The 23,837-nt window shown below is 35.7% G+C and overlaps 1 protein-coding gene and 1 pseudogene across 1 annotated transcript; one reads left to right on the forward strand and one right to left on the reverse strand.

Moving 5' to 3' along the window:
• The window catches only part of LOC136823935 (uncharacterized), a 400,726-nt pseudogene that overhangs the window by 270,187 nt on the left and 106,702 nt on the right, over positions 1-23,837 (forward strand).
• LOC136823918 (52 kDa repressor of the inhibitor of the protein kinase-like) lies at positions 19,306-22,407 on the reverse strand. The gene has a single exon (XM_067080074.1). It carries the CDS (start codon positions 22,405-22,407, stop codon positions 19,306-19,308), a length of 3,102 nt encoding a protein of 1,033 aa, XP_066936175.1.

Genomic DNA, 23,837 nt, shown 5'->3' on the forward strand with positions numbered 1-23,837 from the left:
TGGTTTAGATTTTCTATAAATTTGGCAGCTTGTCCCCTTCTTTTGAGTTCAGTTGACATGTAGCACTCAGAGTCAACACCTCAGGTCATTTTTTGCTCACATAAATCTCAAATAATGTAATCATAAATCAACCAATGAAAGTCTTCAAATAATTTTGATATTTTGGATTCTCATTTTCACAGTTCTTTTACTCTGGCAAGCTGGTAAGCATTTTTTATTACTACTCAATATGTTTCCTCTTGTTTACTTCAATGTATGTATTCTCTCTTGTATATATGATACTCTAGTCTCAGATACTCTAGACTTTGTTTGATATAGTCTTTAGTTATTATTTAGTCTTAGAATTTATTCATTTTTGTTTTTTAATACAAACAAATTTTGGATCTTTGTATCAATTTAGTTTAAATCCTTGTGACTTCAAAATATACGCAAGAACGAGAATCCTCAGTGGTGAACTCTATGCAACAATATAAATTTCTCAGACACCCTAGCTTTAATAACCGAGGTCGCGAACCCTGGGATAAAATTTTAAATAATAAATTTATTTGGTAAAACAGTTTGAACCCCCCCCCCCAAATATACCAAACCCCCTATTAATTGAGGCTTTTTCGAACCCCTCCCACTTTACAGGGTTGTCCCCGAGAACTTGAAGACCCCCCTAAATTTAGGAAGGAGGAAGGAACTATGCAAGTATGTCTTATATTCATTTTTTACCTATTGGTGTCTTCATTTCCTTGAAGATTCTCTGCACCGCAGCTTTGATTGACAGGTGTGAAATTCATGATATCCACTGTTTCATTTTCATCATCACTAAATGTTTAATAAAATTAATTAATTGTGGCTTAGCTATGCAATCCAGAAAATTGCAAATAACCTCTATTGTCAAGTATTGTCAGTTGCTGCAAAATGAATTGAAAAATGCATACAATGGCTCAAATACAATTGTATAAAACTGTACCTTATTCGTATCGAGTCATCATTGCTATTGTTGGAAAACACAGCATCTTCATTTAGTCTTTTTTTCATCTCCTGCAGCTCCCTATAAAAATTTTTAAATTCTTAAATACCAGACTTTTCTAGTAAAGCAATAACCTCATAAGATGGTAGCTGATATTTGCTGACTTTTTTAATATTGAAAATGGCCTATGAAGTGACTGTTGAAAGTTAAGTCCCTTAAAATTATCATTGATTAAAGCTTCATTTCTAAATAATCTTTTTTACAACAATGTACACAGCACTGACACTGCAAAATAATATGAATTGCCAGGGCTTGTACTGTTGAAACTGTTCTTACCTCATTTCAATACTGATGTCTTCATCTTCATCTTCATCACTGAGTAATAAAAAATGAACAAATTGTAAGTGAGGGTGGAGGTCAAGCAATTAGGATGTATAGTCCTTCCACCTTCAATTAGATAATCATTAATGATTTTTATCCAATGTGTTAAGTAATGAAACAGAACTCTTGCTCAAAACCCACAATATTTTTCTGCTTGACCCCTTCCTGTTGACATTTCATTTTAATGTCTAATGATCAATTAGTTTCAAAAATTAGCACAAAGTTTCAGTAAAGTTTTGAAAATTTTTAAAACAAACAAAACCTATTTCTATTTCTATCCATTTATTTGCATAAGCCTAAAAAAGCTAACATCGCAAATAAAAACCTATAGTAATGAGAAATCGTTGATGATAATAATCTGAAGTAGCAATAACTGAATACAGGCCCGCATAGAAATTCCCCTACTGTATATACAGAATTACTGTAAGCTACATCCAAGCCTGGGTAAAATAATTTGAAAAAAAACTCACCAAGACATTTGAGTTGATGTGTATCGAGGAAACAATGACAGTGACGAAACTTCACTTTCTGATGAATTACATGAACTTGGACTTTTAGAATCGTATTCATCATTGTTTAATGAATATATGGAAATATCTGTATGTGCTGTACTTGACGAGCCCAAACCAATTTCATCTAAAAATTAGGAGATTATAAACCATTTAGTTTTTTAGTTTTTAGTTTTTATTGAATATTTATACAGGATTACGCAAACAGTTACAAGTATCTGATATTACCTTTGGTCCTGTTATAAATCTAAAATAATAAATAAATTATAAGTTAAATAAAAGGCATGCTGGCATAGTTTACGAACGTATTGAATTTGGCTATGAAAAAGCACTTGAAAATTAATTATTTGAATGAGGAGTTAAATTCGCTATGAAAGTAGAAATTACGATGTTAGATCTCGTTTTGATTGAGAGGTGTACGTACTTTCCAATGTTGGAAAGGCATGAGTAAATGATAGTAAGGAAAAACACGAGGCATAACACAGTATGAAAAATAACTGAGGCAAACATAAAATAGAACTAATAGAGAATATATTAAACTAAATATGAAAGGTTATACCCGCAGAAAAACCACGCTGTGATCGATAGATACTTCAAAAGGTTATCTTAAAATTAATGTAAACAAGACTAAGAGTATACATGTATGTGAAGTCTATTAATACAGTATGTCGAGACTGAGAATATTAATACTGAAAAGTGTGACGCAATGTGTAAACTCTGAAAAGGAGAAAGTACCCAAAAACAGTGAAATTATCATATTCAAAATGTTAAAAAAAAAAAAAAAAAAAAAAAAAATAAGACGGAAATAAATATTAGATAAAATATCCTAAACGCCTCTCTTTACTATCTCTGGTAAAAGATCATTACGTAGTGTTGTGGTGTTGTAAACAAATTGATACAGAATATTAGGGATATAGTTAAATGTAGCAACGAGAGTGAAAACCAAAGCCTCACTAGATCCAAAAATAAATTATCCAGAAAAGAGATAGTGTAGTGGCAAGTTAAAGGCTAAGCAGAGGCACTATACTTAAATAAAATTGAAAGTATGAGACTTTATTTTGTTTTTAAAAATATTAAAGTCATTTACGGTTCTCAATTCCACTGGTAGCGTATTGTACAACCTTCCTCCCATAAAGAAGAATCCACGTCGGGCAACTTCTAAACGAATTTTGGGCAGACGAATAAAAGCATTTTGGTTTCGTGTATTGACACCGTGGTTATTTTGTTCGAAATGATTAGCCAGCAACACACTTGCTTTACCCAGCATACATTTCTTCACAAGGCAACATGCTTGACGCTTCATGACATTCGATGGCACACAATTAAAATGGTAAATTTCAACATTTACCATGAATCCATTCACTTTATGTGTGGGATTTATTTCTAGCTGCCAGATGTTTTCAAGAACATATAAACATATGAGAGGATACTCTAAAATGTATATGTCAGTTGTTCAATCACTATCACGCTAAAATGTTTTTTTACCTAAAATTTTAGGTCAGCCAAATATGATTTCTTGATTTTCATCTGTGAACCCTTTAGATTACATTAAAGGAAGGAATTTTGGCAGGAATTTTAATTTGGCGGTTAACTTGAAAAATTAAATTTGGCGGATGAAGGACAAAAAAACGCCATTAAAAAAGGAAAAATGTTTTAAACAGTTTTAAAGCATAAAATAGCACACATTTGGGGGAATAAATTTTAAAGCAACTTAAATTTGGTGGATTTTGACCAAACCCCCCAAGTTTTCGTCCCATCAATTTCTTCCTTTAATGTATTGGGCAATGAAAAACTTGTCACTAAGCCCCAAAGATTAAAATTTTCAAAAATTATTTTGAAAGTGTTTTGTTGATCAGTTCCACAGTAATCAATAATCAATCCATCACTCAGGAGTCAATTGGTAAACCAATCAGGGAGGTCAGTATGCCAGAAGGTAGCATGTGTCCCAGATACTAAACCCAGGGCGAGAGGGTAGTGTCATTCTTTTTAAATTTAAAAAAGGCAAGCTATTGATACCAAAAGGGGCCATCCACATAGTACGTAAGCACTAAAATGCCAAAATCAGGTGCCCCCTCCCAATGTACGCATAAGCCTTCATGCGTACCTGCATACCTAGCCTTCCTGGTTAATACATGTATACATACCCTGAAAGAAAATTTAATTGTTAAATTTTCTGACACGGACCTATATTTATAAAAATCCTACAGTAATCTAGTAAAGAAACCATTGAAAAGATTTGTAGTAACATGCAAACAATTCTCTTTTAAACTATTAAAAGCCAGAAGAAGAGGTGGAGATTTTTTAAATGCGTTATTCTATTTTTTCTTCTTCTTATCCCGCAAGGATACACTTTTGAGAAAATATCCCCTCCCCCTTAGTCATTAGTGTGTACGTACTATCTGGATGGCCCTTATGTGGGATCAGGGAGTAGTGTAAACAATTCAAATAAGTTTTTAATACTTTATATTATACAAGTCAGATACCAACTCTACATATATCCAGACGATCTCAATCGAACGGAATCGAATCTCAATCGAACGTCAAAATTCTGGGTATTATTCGATTGGTTCGATTGTTGTTCGACTGGTTCGATCGTCAATTCCGATATTAGATTAGAAATTATGCGATGAACAATCCGGGGGTCAATGAATCGACGATCGAACGCAGTCGAACATCAATCGAATCTGAAAATTGCGGTAATATTCGATTGAGATTCGATTGCGTTCGACAATCGAATTTCAATCGGTCGATTGCGTTCGATTTGGTTCGACTGGTTTGATCGCCGATTCCGTTCGATTGAGATCGTCTGGATATATACAGCAAAATTTTTAAAAGGGGGAACTTTATTTTGGTATCAATACCAACTTAAAAAGACTTTCAAAAAAGGGCCACATTCTGATAAAAGCATTCTTCAATCTATTAGCACATAATGCAGTGAGCCAATTTTCTTTACTTTTCTTTCACCCTACTACTGTAAAGTCCCCTCTTACAACATTCTCGACAGTATATTTAGAACATTCAAACTAGTGTTAAAGTAGTAAAGGGTGAAGGGATCTCCGAAAGCCAACCCTTAGAGGGACCAAATTTACTTTGTATCGATTATAGGAATTGGTCAATTATCCAATCCATCCATTGATTGGAAAAAAGATTGATTGTATCGATATTAATAGTTTTAAAATGATCCCAACCAGAAAAAAAGCCCCATTCGCTTTGACTTTTCAAGTCAAGCACTTTGAGTGCTAAAAAACATTGAATATGAAAATAATAGTATTTACCTTTGTTGACTAAAGCTCTGAACAGTTTTCCCTTGTTTTTATTCTTCATTCTTTTGACTTTGTTTTAACAACTTTCTTCTGGTTCGACGTGCGTAGGTGCGTTTGTTTTGATGTGTACAAAAATTTTTTTGGCTGCATGCTCTCTGTTTACAAATGTACATTTTGAAGACCAAAATTTGCAATTTTTTTTGGAGATGAGTTATCATTTTGTTGTTAAGAATGGATATTAATAAGATTCAAAATGTTTTTAAAAATAATTTCAAAGTAATTTTATGATAATGAAATGATTTTATTTCAAGAAATACAAATAAATAGCCAGTCTGTGAAATTAAAAATGTGGTAACCATGATACAATTCGACCGCGTGGTGCCGTGGTGCAATTCGCCATTTTTGAGGGGGGTCCATATTGGGGTCCATAATGGGGTCCATAAGGCGGTCCATATTGGGGTCCATATTGGGGGGTCCAAGTTATGTCTTCTCCCCTAAAAAGTAGACTACCTACCATCATAGGTAAACGATTGTTCAAACAGATATTTACAAAAAAAAAATTCCGGCTCAAAAAACACTTCCTTATAAGAATCACTATTTAACAAGCGTAGATTAAGAATATTTGTATCTAGGCATGAGTGTCGACTGCTAGAAGTGTTTTTAGTAAGAAAATGACCAAATTCGATCTCTTTTAAAGCACATTACCGTTATTAGCTTTTCTTGAGATTGGCTTGTTCAATTTCTCTGAATTTTTGCAATAAGATACGTAACTATAATCTCTCCGATGCGATGAACATGTTTTTCGGAAGAATTTTTTGGGCAAATTTCAGCCAAATCTTTATCTATAAGAATCACTATTTATAAGCACAGGTCAATGTTCTTAACCAAAATACTCAAATTCTAGTCGATATATATGTATTTTTTTTGCTCACGAAATAGTAATTTGAAAGAATATTTGTGTTTATGCATAAGATTTTGGTCCCTGGCTTAGTTTTTATGAGAAAATGGGTCAAATTCGATCTTTTTTATAAGTGTATCACAATAAGTTGGATATTAGTTTTTCTATTTCTTTCAGATATGGTTATTTTTTATGGCGCGCCAAACCGGAAATAAATACTATCTCTTTAAAACAATACTATCTTCGTTTAAAACATACTATCTTTTTAAAAAAATACTATTTTCGATTAAAACATACTATTTTCGTTCAAAAAATACTATTTTCGTTGAAAAAATACTATTTCCGTTTGAAAAAATACTATTCTCGTTTAAAACATACTATCTTCGTTTAAAAACATACTATCTTTTGTAATGATACTATCTTTTTTTAAACAATACTATCTATTTTAAAACGATACTATCTTTTTTAAAACATACTATCTTTTCGAAAACAGTCTGGAAACGAGGTTGGCACGTCTTGCCTCGCTCATTTTAAAGTTTGCATGAATGACCCGCGCATGGTGGGACGGCGGGACCATGCTTGCTGGATGGAAAGAACAACATGCTTTATATGGAAATGGCGGAACAGAAAGTCCAAAATGTGGTGAAAACACCACTGTTTTGGTTTTGATCTCAATGTTATGTGGTCATGTCCTTTTTTTCTTCTATTGATTATGGTGTAAATGCCTGAAAGCTGCTTTAAATGGAGTAGTTAGTTGAACAGGAAGTATTCAGCCCTCGGACAGCGATGAGATTTTAGCTACATCAAGTGTAATTTCCAAGGCAAGCAAGCGGGGGGGGGGCTAATGCTACTGTCAACTGCTCTAGCTTGGGACTACATGGGATGTCATAAAAGAAACCATTTTACAGAGCTTCCAGACTCATCTTTTTATTCTTTCTAAGAAACATCAGAGGCCGCCGCGGCTCCACTTTGTTTTGATGTTTGATGAAAGTGGGTAGGGCCATGTCCAGTGTCTGCAGGTGCCACACACACCACCATGGTTGGGGCCAACAGGAGAAAATTTCTAAGAATAAACCCTGCCTGCCAAAAACAGGTCTTTTTCAAGGGTTTTTTTAAAGCAGGATTTAGTTGAACCTGTTTGTTGTTGGGCCAAGGCCCGGGCCGGGTGCTGTAATATCATGGTCTCGCTTTTTATCTAAAGAATTTGACCCTTCTTGAGTAGAAAAAAAAAACAGGAAAATCTTTTAGATTTCATAGTGAGCGTCGTGGGATAACTTTCATAGTTAAAAAGGGTCCATACACACAATTGCCTTTTGGGCTTTGGGAGCAGGGAAAAACTGAAGTTCTAGGTGGGACCACAGATTACAAAATATCAGGTGGGGCTTTAGATTGTGCTGGGATCTCTCATTTTTGGTGGGACCTGGAACCCCCTTGCACACTATGGATTTTAAAGAATGTTTACAGATTTAACGCACGCTAACCATTAATCCAGCCATCTTTCACACAAGGCATACAACATTCATACCCTCTAAAATCAACATATTTCTGGTCTAAAGAACTCTTATCTCCTTGCTATTGTTTTAGTGTTGGTGGGATTGTAAGATTTTTTATGTTTGTGTGCAGAAAAGGGGTACAGTTCATTTTTGGACCCACCTGCTGGAGGTGGAGGTCTTATAAATTATTAACTTATGTTCGTTCGTCCGTTCATTACCAGCTTTTCTCGAGATTTGCTCATTCAATTTTTCTGATTTTTGGCACAAAGGTGTATGACTATAAACCCTCGAATGTGACAGAGCCCGATTTTTGACAAAAAAAATATTTGGGCAAATTTGGGCCAATCATTAATTTTTTCTGAATTTTTGCACGAAAGTAGGGTATCATCGTAGGTAAAAGATGGCCGAACCAGATTTTCATAGAAAATTTTTTTGGCTCAAAAACGCATCTTCAGCTATAAGAATCGCTATTTATAAGTATGGGTCGATGTTCTTAACTAAATTACTCAAATTCTAGACGGGATAGATATATTATTTGCTCATGAAGTCATAATTTGAAAGAATGTTTTTGCTTAATAAGTATGAAATACTGGTTGTCAGACATGTTTTTGTAAGAAAATGGGCCAAATTCGATCTTTTTTTATAAGCATATCCCCAATTACTTAGCTTTTCTCGAAATTGGCTTACTCAAATTTTCTGATAATTGGCTCAAAGGTACATAATTTTAAAACCTCGATATCTATTCTCGAAAAAAATTTTGCCAAATTTGGGCAAAAAAAACGTTAAAAAAGAGTTTTTTTGACTAATTTGATAAACTGGATCATTTAAATTTTTCCTAATTTTTTACATGAAAGTAGAGTACTATTATAGGTAAAAGATGGCTCAAGCAGAAAAAATTCCGGCTCAAAAACATATCTTTATTTATAAAAATCACTATTTATAAGCATAAATCAATATTCTTAACCTAATTACTCCCATTTTTGACAAGATATGTTTTTTTACTCATAAGTCGTAAATTGAAAGAATATTTCTATTTTTTTAAATCATGAAATTTTGGTTGCTAAATTTGTTTTTTTATAAGAAAATGGGCCAATTCCGTTTTTATAAGCACATTTAATCATTAGCTTTTTTATGAGATTTACTAAGGTTTGATTTTTGGGCTGCTAAAACTGTTGTTTGGTTAGAAATTGGGCCAGATTTATGTTTTTTTATAAGCACATCAATTTCATTACTTTTCAATGTAAAATTCTTTTAATCGAATGTTTGATGTTCTCCAGATAACCAGGTAGGTCCATAAAAGTATAGCTTGTTTCTTTTTTTGACGTCAAAAAACACAGAAAAGTCCCGTTTTGACGTCTTTGGTGTGGATTTTCTTGAGTTAGGTTGAGAAATCGACTATGTTCGCTTAAAAGTCCTCTATATCGTTTTGCGAGAGCTTTACTGTACACAAAGAACAATTCCACTTACACTATTTGTTTCATTTAGAAAGCTGAAAATGAGTTTTTTTATTTAAGATTGGAATTTTGGTGAAAAGGGAATGTTTCATGCCTTGTGTGAAAGATGGCTGGTTTGGTAATTAGTGCATGCTTTGATCAGTGATTGTCTAAAAAGATTCTTATTTTTGATATTTGTGATGTAATCTTTCCAGAGGATCGTAACCGATAAAATCGATCATGGATAGACCTTTTCGCCTCTCCATTCGCCATATTGGATTATATGGAAAAATTATGATGGCCAAATTCCTGTGGTGAGAATATGCAGGAAAATATGCAAAACATATGCTAAAACTGTGATGTGCTAAAGCAGGCTGGACTAAAGCCTTTCACAAGATTTCACTTTCTAGGTGTGTCAACCCCCTTTAATTTCCAGGGGATGATTTGTTATTATTCTAAAATTTCACGAGAAAAACTTTTTGTCAATACCCCTGGTGTATATAATTTTTATAGGAATAGCTCATAATGGACAAAAAGAAACTACTGGAGAAATTCACACATTTTGTTGATACATTGGATGATGGAGATGACGAAAAAGAAAACAAAAGTTCCAAAAGTGTCAATGAAGCAATGCAGGACCTCTTCCCCAGTAGCAAAGGAAGAGCTGGAGGTGAGTTTTTTGGTAATTTAACTTTACACTCTTGTAATTTCTATCTAAGAAACAGTTGTTAGCTATTTCAGATATAAGTTATACACAAAATGAAAACCACATTTTACCCACACAAATAATACATTAATGGTAACTTATTTCCACCTTTAAACTCGTTTTATGCAAAACAATGATTTTAGACTTTAAGCACTCTTATTTTACAACACTATTTTAGCCGGGGTATGATCATAATCAGTCATTATTGCTTCAGGTACCCTTATCAACAGCTAGGTCCAATTAGCATGCAAGCTTGAAATACTTCCTATTACGAAAACCTTATTGATATGTTTAGCAACACTGATAGAATATGGATAAAAATCTTTATTTTTGCAGGTAAGAAATCAAAAACATCACCACCATCTTTGCCGTCTCGTGGGAAGAGATTCAAACAACGAGGGAAGGAGAAGGCTCCCAATAAACGCAGGGGGTCCGAAATGAAGAAAGACATTTTATTGTTACCCCATCCTGTTTACCAACGCATTCCCTTGAAGTCTGCAAGAACCAATTATCACAAAAAGAAGTTGGTCATTACTGGATTAACGTGAGAATTTTTTCTACAGTCTCTGGCATGAAGGTCCATCAAGATTGACTAAACATACATAAAACAAAAAGCATACAAACCCTTGGGTCGTTTGCAAGAATTTTGCCCAATTTTTCAAAAAAGGTGCCCCCTGCTTGTAGCTTTTGATTGCATAGCTCAACCTTGTTGGAGGAAAGTTTTTTTACAGCCTATTACCTTATTCTTGGTTGTCCATATCACTTTTGGCCTGAAAACTTTCGTAAAAAAGATTTTTTGACAGGTTTATACCCCAAAATGTCTCATACGTAACGTGTCCCTTCAACACTCTTTATGGTAAAGTGATGACTGTGGCAAGTTTAGCAATATCAATCTTTTTGCGGGGGTCATTTTTTTCGTTGCTGTGTGTCCAAAGCAGTCATTTACTGAGCATTTTTTCCTCATTTGACCTTGTCATTCAAATTAAAAAAAACTACAAAGTGTTAAAAATAATTTAAGGGCTCGGGATACACCTAATTTTTCGATTTCATGTCAACTTAAATGGCAATTTCTGAATTTTAAAAAGATTAATGCAAAACTTTTTTTATATGTCCTGTTAGACCTACCTTTTTAGAATTTAAAAATCAAAAAATTGAAATGAAAACATGAAATGAAGAAGAATACAAAGAGTTTTTCACTTTTCGAAGCCCTAATTTCAGTGAAAATCAAACATTTTTTTGTTCAGGTGTAGCCCAGAAACCTGGCGATGAAAACCCATTTGCTGAATCCTATCCTTTTTTTATAAATTTGTTGACGATGCTCAGTAAATGACTGCTTTGGACACACAACCACAAAAAAATTACCCACGCAGAATATCTTTTTACCCACGCACGCATCCAAGCAAAAAAAAATTACCTACGGAAAAAAGTTTCAACCCAAGCACCCACTCATATTTTTGACCCTCACAGATTTTTGACCCACACACCCATGCACTCATCACTCCATCCACGCAATTTAGCAGACTCGTTGGTAGCCCATGTCTAATGTACAATTTATAAATGTGTAGAATTGGTGTCTAGCTGTACCTCAGTCAAGGTACACTATTCTTATAAAAAAAGGAGTGTAGCCGCTGTCTGAGTCTCAAAAGAGAGATGCAAAGGAACATCCTGCAAAATGTATTTTTTTATTTTCAGTATTAACGATGAAATGACAGAAAGTCAAATCAAAACCTTGATTTTGGAACGATTCCAGACGAGATTTGCTAATTTACAAGGTTTTGAATTTCTTAAAGCGGTTGGCGATGATTTGGTCCAGCCAGATGTCGATGAGTACGATTTTCACACTATCAAACACTTTGCCAAAACTACTCCAATATATATTAGAAGTTCAATGGATCTCGGTTTGGACAATGTTGATCCGGTACCACTGAGAGACCTTGTGGACGAGTTGAATTCTCCTTTTGATGTAGAATCTAGTGATGGTAGCTCAAGTGATCAAGAGGGTGAGGGTGACAGTAGAGCTAAGAAGGACAACGCCGAAATTAATCAACGGCCATCAAGTTCAAACTCACGCGCAAGATCATCAATCGAACTGAGTTATGTAGACTGCCCTATTTGTGGAACTCCCTTCCCAGCAAACTTTGTTGAGAAACATGCCGCTGATTGTGGTCTAATAAACTACAGTACAATAAGTGTTAGTGAGGATGAAGAGATAGATGAAACTCTGCCGTATGAAGAAGAGTCGGAGGAAGTGATACAAAATGTTGGGGATTTAATAACAAAGTTTTCTGACACAGACCCATTTGAAAAACTCTCCGTTAGAAGGCTTTTTGCCTGGAAGGACTACAGAGATGCCATGGTAAACAAGCCATGGTTTACCGGGAAGAAAGCGTTGCACGTCAGATTTGTGGGGGAGCCTGGTACTGGATCTGGCCCAGTTAGAGGGTTTTTCACTGGTGAGAATAACTTTTATTAGGAAACAGGTCCCAAAATCACCAAATTTCAAGCAAAAGCTTTGACAGAATGGAAATTTATCATTTGTTGTTCTGACAGGGTCAATTTAATACAGAAAATGTTTAGAGTTTTGAATCTGACAGGGTCTTACTCATAAAATCAGTATTGCTCAGATCCAATTTCAAACTTAAGTCGCAAATTTTTTAACATATTCGAAAGTTCGAGCAAGTTTGTTTGAATTGTTCGGTCAAGGGGTCAAGGACCAATACAGAACCCATGGTTGGTTAGTGATGTCAATTCATGTCAAAGAGTCGATGATCTGAATTAGTGTTTTTCACATGTTTGACTTCCAAATAACAATTTGTACCATTTTGCAATTTACACATGATCTCAGATTTCAAACTTTTCTCCCTTTTTCTATATTTTAGTTGCCATTGACCAAATGAAAGCCGAACTATTTACAGATGGGCTTAAACTATCTTCATAGGAAAATCCAAAAACCACTTTCGACTTTTACAAAAAGAATGTTTGACAAAAATTAAACAGAGTTATTTTTCATGGAGGATAGATTGGACAGTGCTATCAAAAAAGACTTGGGCAGGTTTTTGGAAGGGTTTGTAACTTGAAAAAATCATGAAAATATCACTGTCTTTTAGATGAAAATATTCAATTTTGTTTTTATTCAACAATCTTGTTTTTTGGGGTTTCCACTTTTGTGCCGCCCACACTAAAGCTCAAAAGGAGCAGGCCAATTTACCATCAAAGACCTTAAGAGGCGCCACAAAATCAGCCGGCTTCAGCTATCAGTGCTCCTATGAAATTGCAGTTGTAGCTGACTTCGCATGAAAACCACTGCCAGTCTTTTTCTTTGAAATCTGCTGCACGGTCTGAATCCAAAGGTCAGAAGCAGCCACCGACCTAAAATTTGCCAATATCTGTTCTGATTTGCCAGCTGGAAGGATTTCCACGAAATTAAGAACAGTTCCTCGTTTTCCAGGCGAGAAATTTTTACTTCAGAACAGTTATATTTTTCCAGCTAGGAGGTAAAAAAACTTTCAGAACAGATACGAAATTACCAGGCGATTGATTTTACGCGAGTTAACTGTTCTTATCTACCAGGGCTGACAAAATCTTATAAGAACAGATCGCTAAATTCCAGCTTGACATTGAAGGACTTTTAAGAACAGAAACTTAATTTCCAGCTAACAGTTCGAACAGATCCACAATTTCCAGATGTTTTGTAGAACAGATGGAGAATTTTCAGCTGCCACTCCAGGCAACCACATTCAGGACTTTTTTTAAATTCCCTCAGAACAGATAGGAAATTCTTAGACACGTTATTTATAAATATAAGATATCAGACTATCTTTTCATAAGAACAGATCATATTTTTCCAGCTGGTCCCAATCTTCAGTAGAACAGATCATATTTTTCCAGCTGGTCCCAATCTTCAGTAGAACAGACCACTTTTTTCCAGCAGACCTTTTTCTTTAGTTCGGTAAGAACAGACCGCCATATCCAGCTGGAACGTGCCTTCAGAACAGATATTTTGAAGTCCTCCTTCGGTGGATGCTTTCGAAAGGTTCCAGATGTTGAATATTTTCCTGATCATCAGAGTTATGCATCTTGGAAGAAACTTGCCTGGCACCAGATGGATTTATTTGATGTGCAATAAATTAATTTTAAAAAACATATGAACTCTAAAAATACTATGCCTCTCCTAATTTCAAGGGAACTTTACCCTCAGTGTGGGGGGGGGGTCGGGAATTAAAATGTCCTAGGAAGAAATTTTCTCGATCATAATTTTTTAAAATTTTATAAACATACTACGCACAATCTTCTTCTACCTTTGAGTTCTCGTCAAAATTAGAAATTTTATTAAATCGCCGGAATAAATTCCGCCAAAATAGACAAACTGGCTCATTTTTCCCTGCCGAAATTTATTTTGCCAATAAGGTATTTATTTGTTTATAAAATCCAGATCAAATTTGATTTTTATTAGCTATTAGAGGCAAATCCAATCAAGAGATACGAGACACCCTAATCAAGGATGATGCAGTTTACAATTTGGTTGAAAAAATTGGATTCACCGCATCGATTGCAAAGTTTGAGCTTTCTCAAAGGGAAGATGTCCTGAGGTAAAAATGTCTATTTTAAGGAGATATTGCAAAAAAAATCACGCACCTGATTTTTAGATTAGATTAACGTCAATTTGTTTTCGGGTTAAAGCCTAGCCTGTACCAAACCCTACTATTTTGATGTTGCTGAAGATAGTTGGGTTTGTTACGTCGAGAAGGATTTCTTGTCCAAGGTTATTTGCAAAAAGCCACACGATGAAGTGCAATGTTCACATTATGACGTATCAAAGTAAGGCAATTCTATTTCCCTTGGGGAGTTGTTCTAGATCAAAATCAATTCCTTTCCAACTTTTTATGACAATTGTAATGAAAAGCCATTCTCAAGTTGATTGTTTCTAATTAAAATGCATGAAATGCAAAACTTACTTTCGTAAACAATGAAAGTTTCTAAAGTTCTCCTTAGCTCTAGAAACCCCATTTATGGACAAGAAAATCGCCTCGACGTTTCTCAACCCTCACACGGAAAGATTTTTTTTTGATTTGAAAAATCATCCCGCTGTGGGGGTTTGGTACAGGCTAAGTTAAAGCCTGGAATACAGCAACTTTTGAGGAGTACGGGGATCAACGTTAGAGAATCAAATTTGTCCTGTCGTACTTGCAGCATAAAGCTCCAATTTACGTCAATCTCGAACCCGTCAAAATTTGCACTGTTCTTGATATGCAACACTTGCCTTGCAACTAATGTATTCATTGCAACATCACGTACTCAATAATTGATTGGTTTCAATTGATGCAGTGACTGATTTTACGTCACTTACCACCAATCTAATCAGCTGCTGGTCCACGATGCATATCATGAATTCCACATTTGAATTCGCATTGTCATTGAATGGCGAATTTGTTCTTGTTATGTTTTCTATTTTCATCTCCAACCCTTTTCGATGTTTTAAATTTTAAAACAACTATAACCTAGACTAGGTCATAGTGTCGGCCCCCCTTTTTACTGGGGGGCTAGAGATTTTCAAAAAGTTCCAAAAAGGGGGTGGGCTGAACGTTTTTGGCCATTTTTGGCTGTTTTCTGGGGGCATCTGCTGGGGGGCTAAATTTTTTATTTTTTGGAATTTTTTTGGGGGGGGGGGGGGCTGAGACCCCTGAGGGCACTATGTAGGTTATATGAAACTTTGAAATAGTATACCCGTCCAGCTTTGACAAAAAGAAGCCACACATTTGGAAGAAAATTGATTTTTCAAACTTACTTTTGAATCGGTTAAGTTAGGAAAATTTGTATTTTTATCCGAAATCTTCCCGATTCGGCAAAGGAAGAAGAAATTCAACACGACTTTTCTTCCTTTGAAAAGTTTTCCAGTTTGCCATTTGATGAATTATATCATAGAATGACCCCCCTGAGCTTAGGGGGGCTAAACCATTTTTACTTGATTGTATTTTTTAAAAAATACTGGGGGCTAGTTTGCTAGGGGGGCTGAGAGATTAGAAATAGAACTGGGGCAGAGCTATAGATTACAAATATTTGAATTATGTGAAAGTCTATGCTGTAAGCAAGGTTTTGACCCTTATTAAATTTTTTTTTGCCTGCGGCGCAAGAAATTTATTGAGAATTTATATGCAAAATTTCTTTGAGCTTTTGCTTTGTCAAGGTTGGGGCTACTCTCAGGTCTCTAATAGACGGGGGGTCTGGGAATAAGCGGGGGGTCCGGAAAATTTTTCAAAAACTAATTGCCGGGGGGGTTGGAATAAGAATGTCCCGGGTGGAAAATTACTAAAAAAGGGGCTAATGAAGAAGAATTGGGGCGAAATGAAGAAATTTTGAAATTATTTTTTCAAAATTTAATAAGCGGGGGGTTGGAATAAGAATGTCCTGGGTGGAAAATTTTCGAAAAATTAATTAGCGGGGGGGGACGTCTATTAGAGACCAGAGAGTACGTTTTTTATATTTAGCCGGGGGCTATTTTCCTTAGCCCCCCCTGAAAAATGCTGGGGGCTGGACCCCTCTGCACACTATGTATATGTAGAATGTAGAATACTGTGGAATTGAAAGTAACTTTTGATTTGGTCATAACTTTATTTCGATAACCGCAGGACATAAAAGAGTGTAGCGTATTTGGCCAATTTTCTTTAAATCCAATCTACTCAAAGTCGTAAAAATGTAACATTTTATTGTCAAAAGTGGGCATACTTCATTGCGGGTTGCTCTAGTGTAACGCCCAAGGAATCTGTAAAGGGAAGATATGCATGATTTTTAAAGGAATTTTTCATTTTCAATTTTTAGATGCGTTTACTTCAAAGAAGAAATTGAGCCGAGGCTCTTACCCCTGAGCCAGTTGAGTCAGGGGCTTGATATCAACGGATTACTAAAACTTCTTCAAAAGAACCCTGGATCGTTCAAGGGCTGTTTCACCTGTTGCTCGATTAAGGATTGTGACATCACCGATTTGACACGGACTATATTTAATGGCCCAATCGGTTCAAACCTTCGAGCTAGAGAAATCAATCTTTTTTAGGTATCGATATCTCAAAGTATTGTTCTCAAAAAGGTAAACAAAATTGTCTCACTTCAACCTCAAACACGGTTCATTATATAATTTTAAATTCCATTTTGTTACTTTCAATGATTTTGTTACTCTAAGGGTTCTGTCAGCCCCTAGTTTTAGCAATGTTGTACCTATTGTTCAATAGTCGGAAAATATTTCGAAATTGTTTGACATTGGTTTTTTTGCCCCAAATGCACATGTTTGAAATTTCACGCAAAGAGGAACGTGAGAAAATTTTTCCCTCTGATCTGACGTAATCAATGATTTGGTTGTCAATTGATTTGATGTTTCTACTTCTCTATTTAGGAAATCTTGAATTTTCTGATCTACTGTTATTCATTACCGGGACGCCGACAGTCCCAGCAGGAGGGTTTGATTCTAATATTCTCATTAGATTCAAACCTGAAGAAGAGTGTGGTGAAGATTGCAAATGTTTACCCGTATCATCGCTATGTGAACCTTCGATCACTTTACCAATGCACAACTCATCATTTGAAGCAATGACGAAGTCAATCGTCTCGGCGATAAAAGACTCTAATGGCATCGGTAAAGTGTAATTGTATTGTACTTTCTAATTCGAAGCATTTTTACACAAAAAGTCAACCTTCGTCATGGTTGTAGTTGGAAATTATTAATTAGTTTTATTCCTTGTCAGATGATAGAAGGATCAACTTTATATTCTTTTTGTTTTTCACTCCAGTTCATTCAGGGTTTCCAGCGGTAAGGGAAAACCTGTAAAGTCAGGCTTTTTTTGGAAAATTTCTCCAAAATTTGGGAATGAAAGATGTGTTTCTCAAAATTACTCAATAATACTCATTATAAAAACACCATACATGGCTATTGTAAAACTGAGAGGAGATTCTTGAAGAGTCGAATTTTTTAACTACAACATGAAAAATTAACGTAACGTTTTTGGTCAGGAAAAAGTCTAGTTTCGTTAGGTCGGTTCTAACCCTTTTCAACATTTTTGTTAGGGAATAAGTGCGAATTTTTGAGCAAGAGTCACGGAATGTTATGCTGGGAACCCTGTTATTTTTGGTCGAAAGTTTGTCTTACGTTATGACTTTAGTGAATTTCTTTTAGTTTATTTCCTTTAGTTTATTTCATTTCTTTAGTTATTTTCTTTCTGTACTTTGTTCAATGATATTATACCCCTTTAAACAGCTTAATCCCGGGTTAGTCATGAGAAGCTGTACCAGGGGCGGATCCAGGATATTTCATGAGGGTATGAAAGAAATCCGATATCCCGATTTTGAAGCGGAAATCCCGATTTTTTCCCGATTTTCGGGAAACATCACGCCGTAGGCGTGATAAAAATCAGTAGGGGGTTTGGAGGGCGCTGTAAGCCCCCCAACGGGTCCAGGGCTGGCCCTGGTGGGGGTTCAGGAGGCGAAGCCCCCGAAAGCTGAGCCATTTTTCATGTATTGAACCTTAGAAATAGCCGAAAACAGTATACGAAAAAGCATTAATTTTAAAATTAGATTGTTCTTTTTTAGGTAACGTTGATGTCCGAAAATTTTATGAATTGCAAAAAGACTAGTTGAAGAACGCAGAAACGATCAAGAATCTCAAGGAATTTTAGAAAGTTAACTTACACTGGAAGTGTTATCTTGCAACCCACAGAAAAAGAGAAATTAATAATTTGTATTTACAGACCAGCAGAATTACACTCCTTAAAATCAGGAAGGTGAAATAATTGGGATCGAAGTGAATTTATCATTTGAATTTTAAATATTATCATATTAGAAATGAGTCTTGTATACGCTGTTAAAACAATGAAAAGTAAGTAATATTATATACAAGCTAACTAAATAATGTAAATTGTAAATAGTCTAAATGAAAGAAATATTCGAATTGATTAGCGAATCAAGACAACTCTAGATCTGTTCTTGTAGTCTATCCTTAGTTAGTAAGATAATTAAGGCAAAACTTCTTCCCCTTGTAAAGCTCGTGATTGAAAAAATTTAAAAAATATAAATCGAACAACTGTTGTTGTTGATGATGATTGTTGATGTCATGTCTTTTTTCATGCATTGTGAGGGGATTATGAGTGATGAACTTGTGCTAAATAAATAAAACAATAAGAAGTTCGAATCCTGTATTTCGAAAGCTCAGAAATTTTGATTTCACGTTTGGATTTTTGACTATCATTTTACGCTTTAGCAGAGTGGAACGAAGGGCATTTTTGAGGTTAGGTAAAAGAAAAGAAAAGAAAAAGTACTTAAGGTGTACAAACTGTTCTCAAATCAAAACAAATTCATGAAACTTTATGCTCGCGAACTTTTTTCAAAAATAGTTGCATTGTTCAACTCCAGCATCTAAAGAGTAATGGCGCTATTTTCTAAGCCATTATACCCCACTAAAGTTAAAGACTAGGGCATTGTCTGAATTAACGAAGTATTTGTCACTCTTCAGCCATTTTTTGTGTAGAAATTTGAATAGTCACCCCAACTTCGCAAAAGTTCATGCTCGCGAAAGTTTGTACGCCTAAAGTATACTCAAGTGACGATTATGATTGATAAAAACAAACAATAATGTACAACGGTTTGGTTTAGAAAAATTTTGTAAAATGAGATAATATCTCTGTCAGTCTCCTAAAATGTCAAGTAGTCTCATACGATGAGGATAGTTTTTCGCGAATTCATCAATAACATCTTCAGGGTTAAGTTCAATTTCACGATGGATGTAAACGAGTGCGAGTGATGTCAATCTATCCTGTAACATTCTAGATCGTAAATAGGTTTTCAATAGTCTTAAACGAGAAATCGATCGCTCACACGAGTTTGACGTGGCCGGAACAACAGCGATCAAACAAAGGATACGGTGTATGTTCGGAAACCATTTCTTGACGGAGTCGATGCTTTCTAAAGTTGCAACAATGGTATCTGGAAGAGCTGACTTTTCATTCTTATTCTGCTTCCAATAGTACTCCCATTGTTCCATTTCCATTTCGAGATTAATAGGCTCTGGCAGATCTTTTCGGTATTTATCAGCAAATGCTCGAACTTTACTTTTCCAAACTGAGGATTTTTTGGAACTGAGAATTGTTGTCGGTAACACATAGAACCCATTATGGTGGATACGATGCTCTTCACTAAAACGGGTTTCAAGCTCAGACTTTACTCGTTCTAACAGTGGAATGGTAAGAGATAATTTGTAGTACTTTTTTATATCATCTGTTTCGTAATTCTCCCGAAAATTTGATTGTCCTGCAATCCTTTTCATAGAAGGTTTAACTCCAAACTGGGCGGCGAATTCAACGGCCTCATTGAACCATTCTTCATGCTTGGAATCGACGGCTTTTCGACATTGGCCCAATGTACCTATTACATTGTCAACAGCTTTGTACACTTTCACAATATCCAACTTCTTCTTTTGGAGCTCTTCTGTCAAAGATAAAGTGTATGACATGACATAGCGAACGACAATCAAATGTAGGATAAACTGAAACGATTTCAGTGTCCAGTAAAGCCCCTGTGCAACGCTCCTAGCTTCCTTGTTGTAGGAACCATCATGGTTGTCAGCGATCAGGTCAAGGGTAATGAGAATTGGCTTCATCATTTCATGCACACGTTCCAACCCATCGATTCGTCTCAGCCATCTTGTTTTGCAGACATCTATGAGCGTATCCCTCCTGTCTGATGGCATGAGAGCTGCGATTTGTTGCTTCAACAATTCGGTTTTTTTGGGTGAAAAATGAAATACTTCACTGCATTTTCGGATAGAATCCATCATATTTCTGACTCCACGAACATTGGTCGAAGAAGCAACAGCCAGATTGAGCCTGTGAGAAGCACAATGGAAGTATAATGCTAATGGGTAGAGAGACTTTATTCTAGCACTCACACCAGATTTTGCACCAGACATGTTACCAGCACCATCGAAGGACTGACCACGTAACTTATTCATATCAGCAGACATTGATTTCAAGGCTTCAGTGATTCTGTTTGCCAGATACTCAGCCTTTGTTGATGTACAATCAAGGAAATCGATGAACTCTTCGCGGACTTCACTATGTTCATCAACGAAGCGAATAACTAAAGCCATTTGCTCCGTGTTGCTTGTATCCGAAGCTTCGTCGGCCATGACTGCAAAAAATGGTGCTTCTTTAATTTCAGCTGCGAGGGTTTTTCGGACGATGTTACCAGCAGATACGATAATTTCGTTTTGAATAGTTTTTGAACGATAAGAAGCATTCTTGGGACAAGTTTTGAGGTGCGATTCTAGAACTTTATCTCCACTATCAATTCGAAACTTCAGGAGTTCTTGGAAATTTCCAGGGTTGTTGGTTTTATCATTTAGATGTTTTCCGTCGTCTCTATGACCTCTAAATGCAATATTTTGTCGTGCACAAAACAAAGCAGTTTTCACGATAGGTACTAGCTTTTCCCTGTTTTGAGCAATTTGGTTTGAGACTTGCTTGTTAAGTAGCGTATCGATAGGTTGCTGCTCATTTGATTGTTGGCTCATTAGACTCTGCATTATCGAAGTTGAAGCTTTATGGACAGGGCTTTTTGATTGGTGGTCTTTAAATTTGGTATTCATAGCATTCCACCGAGTGAGTGGTTCAGTGAACAATAACTTCATTTTCGATTGATCCTTTCTACCAAACAAGACGCAAGGCAAACAGTAAACACCATTGTGATGGGCAGAATAAGCAAGCCATTTAACATATTTCGAAGATTTAGGATCGAGATAAGTGTAACTGAAACGCCATCGCCTTCCAAACTTAGAGTCGAAAGGAAACTCATAATTAGAAGGTGGTTTCCACACGGTTTCGAGGAATGACAACTTTTGATTTTCACTCATTCTGTCTACCCTTTGAAAAACAATGCCAATATCATTGGGATTGCACTCGATAGCTGGCTTGGCAGGTTGGATCCTATTTGATGATTTGGACTGGCTGCTTTCGGTGGGCCGAGCTTGGTTGAATTTCGATAGAATGGAGTGATTAGTTTTTGAGACGGTGCCTTGATCACTTGTCGGTAACTCCAGGCTGTTTGATGACTCCGGGATGGGTTGGCTGGGTTTACATTGGGTGGGCGGTTTAGATTTCAATAAACTGGTTCCTAGTTCTTGGTTTGATAGGTCGATTTTAGATAGACAAGCACTTGATGCCATGCTAGACACGTTGGCTTTGGATATGGTAGGACTTGTGCTTTGACTCAGCTGATCCATTTTTGATAGGGTGGTAGTTGCTGTTTGGTTTGGCTGGTTGGTTTTCAATACGGTGGTGTCTGTCACTTTACTTGGCTGGTTGGTTTTTAATAGAGTAGTGAGTGTCGCTTGCCTCGATAGGCTGTTGCTGGTTGGTCGATTACTGGTGCTTGTTGGAGTGAACGGTTGTTTATTTGAGGGATTTGACTTAGCTTTCTTCTCTGGGATAGAAAAGTTAATGGTTGATTGTTTCTTTCTTTTCCTAGATTCATCAGTGTCGATCTTGATTGACTGACTAAGCGCTGTAATAGACGTCAATGAAGTCAGATAGTTTGTGTCAGTGGTGCAGAAAACAAAGTGATTGGGCTTGGTATAGTCAGCTTTCGTATTGCACCACAGGATTTGTATTGTGTTTGTGGTCTTTTTACCAATAGTACGAGTGTATATTTGAAATAGATTGGAGTCCCTGGGAGTATATATTGAGTTGATACTACATCCTATGACTTTGCTCAAAGCGTAAATTGAAGCCATTGACGAGAAGGTACCAGGTTTTGTGACGAGTTTTGCTTCCTATGCAAAGACATTAAGCCATTCTGGGTTATTCTCTTTCTCACTAATTGTGTCAAAATGGAGCAGCATGGTTATAAAGTCTGCATCCGTTTTAAATTTCTGTCGGAAATCTTTCGCCAACAGCAAAAATGTTTGTAAATGTTTATCATAGTTGACAAATATTTCAATGGCAGTAAGGCAGTCTCAAACCAAATTTAATGCTTCATCTCCATGCAAGCTAAGCGATACTGCATTGAACAAGCAGTTGCCATCAGGGGTTGTCCTGGAAGAAATAATAATAAATAATTAGGATTTATCTAAAATTCAGTTGATATTATTTTATTATATTTATATATTTATTCAGTTGATTTATCCTAGCATCTTTGACTAGCATTTAAATTTTGTCACTAATGTGGCCTGTCTAAATTTTCAAATGGAAATAGCAGGGATAAAATGAACATACTCTTATTGTCTGTCACATGTCACGTCAAGTCATGTCAAGTCAAGTCAAGGTATGTCAGTAAATAGTCTAGAAAAAGTGATAATAAGAAAATAAATACAAGTTAGAAATTAAAGTGGAACACCCTCATCGACTGAGGTCAGAAGATTCAAGATTCTAATCTTACTTGAGTTTATAAATTTTACGAAAAGGCATCCTTTCATATAAACTTTTCCTTCTTCAGAGGTAAAAAAACACAATAGTTGAAGTACTAAAACTGGTTTAAAGCAAATACTTACCGTAAGCTTTGACAGGTTGTAATCCAGTTTGGAACAGATGCTTCAAATCGTTTGTTTGTATTACATTGGTTGCCACCTGGTCAATTGACACGGCTGTCAATATCTTTTTCTTTCTGGCTTTGGACAAAACATTCTCGTACCTAAAAATAAAATTTTAAAATAATCATACTAAATCTTGAAATAGAGTGCATACAGAGCAGTTTTTGTATTTATTGATTATCTGACCAGAAAAGATAATTTTGCACCAAGGCTTTCCCACTCTATACAATCAATTTATTTCTCCAATTGATAATCAATCGATAACCCATCGATTGGTTCTAATAATCCATACAGTAGGCGGTAACCGCTCCAACTGCCAAATGGAAAAAAATAAAATAGTCTTAAAAAATCTGAACAGAAGTCCAATTGACATGAAATTTTGTAAAGTGGTTAAGTATTTGATAAAGAACAAGATTGATAAAAGATTTTCTTGAAAATGCCTTGGTCAGGTTTACAATTTTTGAGGGACGCCGATAGCCGATTTTGCGTTTTTCCAATATTTGGCCACCATTTGAAAAATATTGACTATTGGCTTATTTCATAGTCCAGCATTATCTATTCATCATAAACTATTCAGCTTTACATGCACGCTAAACTGTGCCAGTATTAATCTATGATTTTATGTCGGCCAATGG

Source organism: Clytia hemisphaerica, unplaced genomic scaffold, assembly GCF_902728285.1.
Source record: "Clytia hemisphaerica strain Z4C2 unplaced genomic scaffold, Clytia hemisphaerica genome assembly, whole genome shotgun sequence".
Taxonomy (NCBI): domain Eukaryota; kingdom Metazoa; phylum Cnidaria; class Hydrozoa; order Leptothecata; family Clytiidae; genus Clytia; species Clytia hemisphaerica.